The sequence below is a fragment of the Canis lupus genome, chromosome 30, assembly GCF_011100685.1.
Source record: "Canis lupus familiaris isolate Mischka breed German Shepherd chromosome 30, alternate assembly UU_Cfam_GSD_1.0, whole genome shotgun sequence".
In the NCBI taxonomy this organism is placed as follows: Eukaryota; Metazoa; Chordata; class Mammalia; order Carnivora; family Canidae; genus Canis; species Canis lupus.
This window is the reverse complement of record NC_049251.1, coordinates 28,073,045-28,081,979: the sequence shown is the minus strand read 5'-3', so window position 1 is coordinate 28,081,979 and position 8,935 is coordinate 28,073,045. Positions and strand designations below refer to the sequence as shown.

The 8,935-nt window shown below is 42.7% G+C and overlaps 1 protein-coding gene across 18 annotated transcripts in view; it reads right to left on the bottom strand.

Annotated features, from left to right (window-relative positions):
- Window positions 1-1,867: 1,867 nt before the first annotated feature.
- The window catches only part of TPM1 (tropomyosin 1), a 28,470-nt gene continuing 21,402 nt past the window's right edge, over window positions 1,868-8,935 (bottom strand). For 8 of the 18 annotated variants that reach the window (XM_038580614.1, XM_038580608.1, XM_038580609.1 and 5 more), the window contains one exon: window positions 7,378-7,576. In XM_038580614.1, coding sequence (XP_038436542.1) covers window positions 7,573-7,576 — 4 coding nt within the window. In that variant the 3' untranslated portion in view covers window positions 7,378-7,572. Of the gene's footprint in view, window positions 2,770-3,206; window positions 4,011-7,377; window positions 7,577-8,935 lie in introns of those variants that run through there. The other 10 variants (XM_038580615.1, XM_038580610.1, XM_038580617.1 and 7 more) reach the window with 2 other exon arrangements.

Sequence of the window (8,935 nt, the reverse complement as noted above, 5' to 3'; positions counted from 1 at the left end):
TTGAACTATTTCTCTGTACTTCATGATTTTCTAAATGGTGACCGTATCAGCTTCCAGCCTCGGTGCTTCCACTTGGAAGAGCCCTTATCTTTCTCCTGACCTCACAGCTGTGGCATGTTCAGAGATTATCACATTGGAGCAGCCCCAAGGCGTGTGCCATGAGGAGACAGGGTGTTCCTTCCTATCAAAAAGATCAGGTAATAACTCTTCAAACTGGCATGATACTTCATGAATTCATTATTTCTACCAGATCCCTGGAGCCCAGGAAGTCAGGTGGTAAGCCAGTCACTGGCAGTCATGTCAGCTGCAAAGCTGATTCCACCTACATCTTCCCGGTGTCCTCCCCCAATTGTATTTGTGGCATCATGTTTTTAACTATCTCCAGCAGTGGCTTTTCTTCTGATGCAAAACATCTGAAACAGGTGGGAGAACCCGAACAGGGCTGCGGCGTCACACAGGCCTGAATCTGAAGGTCGACCCCACTCCCTGTGAGCCACGGGACTGTGAGTAGTTTCACAGATTCCCTGAGCCTCGGCTTCTGTGTAAATAAAACAGCGAATGATGGAGAACTGAAATAATACCTTGTTTAAGGCACTTATAGGTTCTGGCATAGGATACCTGAGAAGAGTATTAACAGCCATCATCATCTGGGGCGAAGTTAGTGTTGTTCCACTTTTAGAAGTCAGGAATTCAATCCCCTGCGGTGCTCTCTGGAGCACATGTGGCGTGAGCAGGACAGCAGCAGTTAATGGTTAGCAAGCATGTCCTGGGTGCAGCACTATGTACTTTGGGATGTGGGCGATACGTTCCAGTCCCATGGTACTGCCTTAGGTGCTAGGTGCTAATCTCATCCTCATTTCATAACTGAAGAATCTCAGATTTAGACTTGACTGGCTAGGCAGCTAGTAAAGGTGAAGCCAGAGCTGGCTCCCCACGTGAAAGAGTGCTGGCTTGGGAAAGGCCTCTGTCACTGTAGTGAGGCAGAGACCAGTCCTGGCCTAGCTGAGGACCAGCAGTGAGCCTAGGGGCAGTGAAGACGGGGGGAAGACCCAGGACATTTCTTCACCTTGAGCAAGGGGACAGCTTTTTAGAAGTGGGAACCAGAAGCCTGGCCTCCAGGCTTCTTCTTTACCTTCCATGCCCTTCCTCTCTGTGGAGAGAAAATACTTGATCAAAGGGCTTGGAAGAACAGCTACAGATATATTTAATACTTTTCAATGAAAATACTATGTCATCTGTCACAGAGGAGTTTTCATTTCCATTCTATCATGTTTGCTTTTCAAGAGAATGTCCTTTTCCGCCATGCAGCTCAAGTTTGGCCAACTCATGTTTGTAATCTACTTTCATTTGCTTCAAGTCTTCAGGAGTGACCTGTGTTATTTTCCATTTCTAAGTCTGAGAGAATGAAGATGTATTGGAATTTCGAACTCAGCAAGAGCGAGAAAGCAGGAAATCACGAAGAGCCTTTCGAGCAACACTTTTCAGTAGTCACACAGCTAGAAGAGGAGAGCACACTTGGTGCCTTCACCCACAATGTGCTGATGTGTATGTGTCACTGCTGAAGCCTTAGCTAACTTGGGGGAAAATCCCCAAAGCAGCACAACCACTGCAAAAGCCTGTATGAATGTGCAGATATACACTTGGAACATGGAGAAAGGTCTTTGGAAAAGAGTCTTTCCCGCTGGGTTATAACATTAACAGACCAAAGGGATGCTGCCTTAAGAGAGTGGGGAGGATGATGCACAAAACCCACTTGCCCCCTGATCTTTGGGACACTGTTTTAAGAAACCATTCACAAGGGAAGGTAGGTCGACCACACCATCCAAAGTTCACAAAGTAAAAACATACAAATGACAGGACCACCAAATTTAGAAAATGTCCTACAATGTGCATTTTATTCCATACCATTATACAACGTTTACATATAGTTATAACTCTTATGAAAATGTTTCTTCTTTACCAATTGTACATAGTGCCTAAATCTTTCACTTTAACATAAGAGAAATGGAGAGTGGAAATCCACATCGAATGCTATCCTATAAGTTGTAATGAGCCGCAAATGTGCCAATGAGGAGGCTAGAAGTCTTACAGGAGCAGCGTGCCTTACAAACCCTTGGCTTTAGTGAATTCGGGCATACAGGACCCACAGTCTCATCTTGCAGTAAAACTCAAGACAAAATAAATTAGTGTTGGACAGAATTCTAAATTGAACAATATTGAACGAAAGACCACAGTGGGACTTTTTGTTTAAAGTAGCACCAAACCACACCTGATTGCATTTTCAACATTAATCTGCCTGTTGAATACATCGTTGGCACTTTGAGTGGAAATCTTTCTGCTTTAGTGAGGATCGCTAGACTGGCGGAGTACGCGGTGTTGCAAAACTCTCTATGAAGTGTGGCAACGTCAACCTGGGAAATGGCACATTTAAGTCATTACGGCCCTGCCACGGGCTTGCCTTTGTGTGTGTGTGTGTGTGTGTGTGTGTGTGTGTGTGTGTTTTCCCCATCCCCTGATCTAGCTGGTATCTCGTGGATGTTTTCTGTGACAGTGTAAAAGTAAATAAAAATGCGTTTAAGGGGGGGTTCATGGTAAGCATGGTGTTACAAAACAAAACAAAATAAAACAAAACAAAAAAAAACCAACAAAACAACATGAAAGAATGTGGTCGCAGCTAAGGAGGTTTTCACATGTTGTTTAACTCCAGTAAAGTCTGATCCAGCATCTGATGCATACTAAGGTTTTCTTCTTTGGCATGAGCCACTTTCTCTGTGGTGGGATTAGAAAATTAAGTCATAAATAGCTGCACTCTGGACACAGTGGCGGTTTGCACATTTAGGCAGGCAAACATCAGTCACAAACAAGGATGAGATGATTAGGACAAGGCATGCTGGTAAGATATTACTCATTTCCAGACAAGGACCTACAAAGGGGGAAGACGTCTTTGACCTGAAGGAGCTACAGGCACAGCAGGGTCTCACAGGGCGGTCAGGTAAACTTTCACCAAACGTTCACTCAGAAAAAAAAGCACAGGTGGCGCTTGGCAAAGGTCTGCTGGCCCTATGCTGTAGGGACAGGGAGGGGTGCCAGCAGCACTGAAGTTAATACAGCAGATGTTTCTGAGTTACAGGCAGTTAAAGGTCTGGGAGCTGTGTTGTAACACAATCTCACAGAAGACAAAGAGGACGTAAGTAGGTTTTCTGGCGACTTTTAAAATGATTTATTTCTGTTGCTCGTTAAAAAAATGAATTATCAACATATTTCATGCACACTTCAGTAGGACATTTTCTTGCTATTCTTATAGTTCTATTTATTATTAGCATGACATTCTCACCAGATTCCAACAACACCATTAGACGGAATAAAAGCATACCTTTCAGACAATCAGGGACTTCTGACATGAGCTCCTGTTTTCAAAAGCTATTTTGCCCAAGCATAGGTACATTTAATCAAACACTATACCAGATATTAAGAAGTCAGGAATACGAATATGTAATAGCTATGTGGGTGTATATATATATATATTATATATATGATGCAATATATAATATATATATGTATATAGTCACTCCTCTGCTTTGGCTTTCTAACTTAAAGCAGGACTCAGTTCTCTGTAGGAAATACAAAACAATTTTTGGTCCTCATTATGTATCAGTTCAAACAAGAGGACCTGCAGTTGCTGAATTGTTCTAAGTATTTAACCCATATACATATATGTAATTTTACCATAAAAGCAGTTTGGGGGTTTAAAGAGAACCTAATTATTCCAGATATAGAGGAAAATGCAGGTGAAGCCAACTTTTTAGCTAATTCCTTCCATGTACAATTCTGCAGAAAGCAAGTGTTGTCAGCCCTACTGGTTGAAGGTACGGCAGTCATAAGATTTCCTGCCCATGGGCTCCATTCCTAGAATTCAGCCCAAGCTCTTTCCTAAGTTTAATCCTCATTCAGGGCCAGCTTTAGTTGGTTAGTTAGGCGGCGGTTTTGCTCAAGTTGCTGGTAGAGTTGATCTGTACAGGTCAGCAAGCAGGTTAGCAGAAGAGAGGCAGAAGGAAGAGAGGTTAGCCAGACTTGGTAAAGGAGTTAACAGCACACAGAGATACCTCAGGTCACCTGCCGAGCAGCTCACCCTTCCCCGGTGGTCATCTGTCCCATGCCCAGGAAGGGTGGGTGGGAAAGGCCTGGCAGACTTAGGAGCCACCAGGATTTCTCTCTTGGTGGCCGGGGAGGGAAAGGGAGCGACAGGGGTGAGGAAGAGAGAGGAGGAGGGGGATGTTCCTTTTATACCTTACTAAAACCGCTGCATGAATAGAACCACATGCAGTTTCTGGCAACAGCCTGAGGAACCGAGGCAGAGCATCACAGTGGAGATATTACATTGAAACTTCAACCTGCCCATTTTGCCCACCTCTTCCCAGAACCCCTTTCACTTGCACTCCTGTGGCTAGAGCTTTCCTTTCAGGCAGTACCAAGAGGGACCCCCAGTGGCTCCTTCATGCAGTTTTGCAGAACTAAGCTCCCTGTGCCTCTCCTTATCACCACCATACAGGGTGCTACCTTGCTCAAAGAGTAACACAACAGGTACTCATTTCCGAAGGAAACTGACTTAAAATTCATTTGCTTACTAGTTGAAAAGAATGGCATTCATGGTGGTGTGAGATGGAGGTGTACCGAGTGAACAAAATCTCAAACTTCCACAGGGAGACTAGTGCAACATGAATTTTACACATTGGCATATAATCTGCTCACATGGCAGGGCGGTCAACCAGAGGGGTCATCAGGCTGTATCTGATGGTCCAAGGGATGCTCCCCAAATGATAAGAACCTGGCACTTACCATAAATAGCTGGAGGATATAAAATTGGTTCAAATGACAGTGACAACCTGGACCTAGAAATTCTACGTACTGATTTTGAAAGGCTGACAATCCCATCCCTGGAGAGAATGCACTATCAGCCTCCAGACTGGCGTGTGTTGGGAAACTGATCAATTCTTATTTTGGCTTTCTCTCCTATGTGGTAGGTGATGGGGAAGATGCCATGTACGTTATGCTTTATAGCTCAGAGTATCTGCTACTTATCCTCTTTGCTCAACCACATCCTCTAGATATTCAAAACCCTAGCCAAAAGTCACCTTCTCCAGGTAGCTCCAAATGTATACCCATCTATAGGTTCAGACACACTTCACTTCTCTACCTTCCAGCAAGATGGCCAGCTCATCAAGGGCAAAGAGCATTTCTGGCTCATCTCTTCACATCTCCACTGCCTTCTACAGTGTCCTGTGTAAGGCACATGCTCCGGGGTTGCAAATTTAAACCCTACCGATATAGTCACACTACTACATGTGGGGCAATCGTCATAGGCAGGATGTCTCAGTTTGCTGAGCTAGTTGTCTGGCCAAACTGGGATGAAATAACTTTAGAGAAACCCTAAAGAACCTAGTCAATGTGAACTCAGCTTAAATGACAGTTGTCCCTACCACATCTCCCTTTGGACATGCTCCACTCAGCTACCATGGAGCTGGTTTGCCTGGTGGCCTGAGGGCAGGGACCAGAAACAGTCATACATTTAGCAGTATTTTCTCCTCCTTTCCTACCTCCCAGATATCTGAAACCTCTAGCGCCCAGACTGAGCAATGCTCTCTGTTTGGTCCTACCAGGTTCTTGCAGTAGCAGCAGCTATGGTCTGGCCCTCTAAACTAGAAACCTGGATCCCAACAATTTCTTGACAGAATCAAGTTGCTATTTATCCACTTGTGAACCCTTACCTTCTTGGGCTATTCTAGATTTGCCTTTCCAAACCATCAGTTTTCCACTTCCCCTTGTAGAATGTATTAGAAAAAGTGTGAAAGTCTCTGGTTTAAAAAAAAAAAAAAGAAAAAAAGATGTGCCTCTAGAATTAACTGCACATCTGCTCAGCAGAACTTTTAAACTCATCATTTTGTCTCTAGTAGGAAGCAGGGTCAAAGAAGGGCTCACTTCAATCAGTAGGAGCTAAAAAAAAAAAGGGGGGGGGGTTAGGAATCATAGTCAAAAGCAGACCCAACAAGCCTTAGGGGAAAAAAAAAATCCATGAAATTTTAGAAGTCTTTACACTCTCGAGAGAGATGTTGATTCTAAATTTTAGAAAGTCTACTATATCACTATTGAAATAATTTGTGGTCCTCTTAAAAAAGTATTTTTTCTCTGATCTGAAGTCTTTATAGTGTGATTGACATTATTTTCAGTTTGTCTAAGTTGAGTATAGTGGTACATATCAACCCTCTCAGTCTAACAAAAACAGATGAAAATCACCCACATTTAAAACACAGGAGAAATACAGCCAGATTGTTGAGGATGCAGAAATGCTGGGAATTAAGAAACAAAAGTTCATACCATTTTAAAGTTCTAATTTTGCAATGTGTTTCTCTTTTAAAATCACTTAGCTCTTGTTTTTGGAGTGAACTAGTGAAGCCTACATAAAATAGAACTGTATTCTGAACAACTACTACTAACTACACTTTTAGAGAGAAAAAAAAGAATTAACTCTAATGACTATACTTCAAAAATGTCTACAAATGAAGGAAAAAACCCCAGTTATTATCACAAAGAATATATATTCTTTGTGATATCTATCTATACACATAGATCTATATCTGTATCATCTATATCTACCTATCTATCTATCTCCTCCTAAAAAATATGTGACGTCCTTAAGGGCACAAAAATGAATCTGGACCTAAACATTATCATATTTAGAAAACTTATGATGTCTTTCTTGATCCAAATGAAGGTGGCTGAGTAATGAATATACTTTTAAAATGCTTTGTTCTTTGTGCCGTGAAAGGATGATTGACAGTAACCTCAACTACCGCTGTTGAATACAAGTTCTTTTTCACGATTCCAATTATGTGAATTCCAGGCAGTGTGGGGTGCTAGTTAGCCACGTCCCTACAAGTAGGGCCACCTCAACATCAACACAGAGGGCTCTCCGTGTCCCATGCCAAACTTCTGGCAGAGGAAGACACTGCTCAAGGCACATCTTCTCACTCAAGCAAGCAAATGTGCAGAGGTTCTCAATGAGGACTACATACCAGTACCACCACCACCTCAAAAATACAATACAAAACAAACCCCCCTACGCAGATACCCAGGCCTCACTCTAACCTTTGCAAACCAAAACTCTATGAGAGAACCACGCATGAATATTTTTTGAAAGTTCCGTAAGGAACTACTACTGGTTTAGAAATGTTTAACATTAATGTTGAGAATGGAAGAAAAAAAAAAAAAAAAGGTAGTGGCTAAAAACTAATCCTCATGTGTGTGAAATAGATTTATCATTTTATTCAGCGTTGAAACTAAAATGTCAGGAAGTAAGAAGTAAAAAGAATGGCAAACAGAGAGAGCTTATGCAGTGTTTATTTGACACTGAAATGAGGAGCTTCTGTACAATGGAAAGCGGTGTGCCTGGCTCTTGGGCAGGGTGCTAAAAGAGCGAGCCAGGGCAGCTGGGGAACATACAGCCACCTGCAGAGCTCAGAGAGGTGGGACAGCCAGCTTGATGAAGGGGTCTCAGGAGGAGTGAAGCAAAGAAACTTATCTGCATGAGGAGAAAAGGTGGGAGAGAAAGAAAACAAAGTGGCACAATGGAATAAAGGAAAACCAAACTAACAGATGAGAGCAGCCCTTGAAACACAGGCCAGAAAGCACACATGCAAAACCCTCTGCCAGCTGCACCTGCAGGAGCATGTCCGTCCTCACCCACCAGCGTCTGGACCCAGGGCTAGCGCAAGTCCCTCTAGGGGAGGGGCCGTGGCCAAGACGACCCAAGAACAGAGTTCAAAAATAGATTTTAAGCTAACCCACCTTTTAGGATATTCAATCCATACCTGATGCTATAAGTTTTCCCCATAGAATCACCACATTTTAGCACTGGAAAACTCCTTAGAGACAGACATTCTGATTTACTCCCACATTGACAAATGAGGGAGGAGAGGATGCAATTCTACTTTCCATGGTGACAGTCACTGTCTCTAATGGTGATGTGGAGATTCTATAACCGGGAAGGCAGCAGGCACATGCCACACTCTTCAGGCTACCAATTTCTTGCATGGGTGGGTGGGGAAATTCCTAGCTTATACAGAATTCAGTGCCTTATTATTAGAATGAAGAGAACCCTCTGTGGAACACTGGAGGTTAGAATTCAAAGAGGCAGAAGTGTAATGCTAAGGTTTGGTTAGCCATATGCGGATTAGTTGTGTCTGCTCAAAGTTCTCATGAGAATGAGGGATCTGCTCCAATGCTCACTGTCTCACACAGTTAAAGGTGGGCCATTAACTCCCAAACTCATACTGTGTCATCAGTGTTTTATTTCCCAATACTTTGACACCAATTAGGGTGTTCAATGTGAGTATTTCTTTTACCTAAACACAGAAAATTAAAGGCTCTGGTATCCAGGAGATGAACCATTTCTTTCCAGAATTCTTAAAAGCAAGAGATGATCCCTCACAGCATCATTCCTTAGGCTGTACTGGATCAATTTCCTCTCAGATCATCAGTAACTGGACACTTTAGGGTTCCTTAATTTCTTTTACAAAAATTATACTGTATTTAATTGAGTCTCAGGAAGCCAATTTTTGATACTTCTGGGGAAGTTCCCGCACAATTCCATAGCCTTCTGAGTTTACTTGAACCTGGTTTAAGTTCGTAAGAGGGTAGTGCTCCAATCGTTCATATTTCAGTTCACTGCTTGGTGGGAACAACCTAGCTCAGAGATTGTGAAATAAACAGATTCTGAAAGGAAAATGATTTCTATAGCTAGACTTAATCTGCTTGGCTTTTATATTAGTAGACTGTGAACAAACAATAACTATCCTAAGGTTATGCAAAGAATAAACAGAAAAGCGTAAAGATGGAGCTTCTGGAGGTAGAGAAGGGAGCAGCGGTGAGTTTATCATAT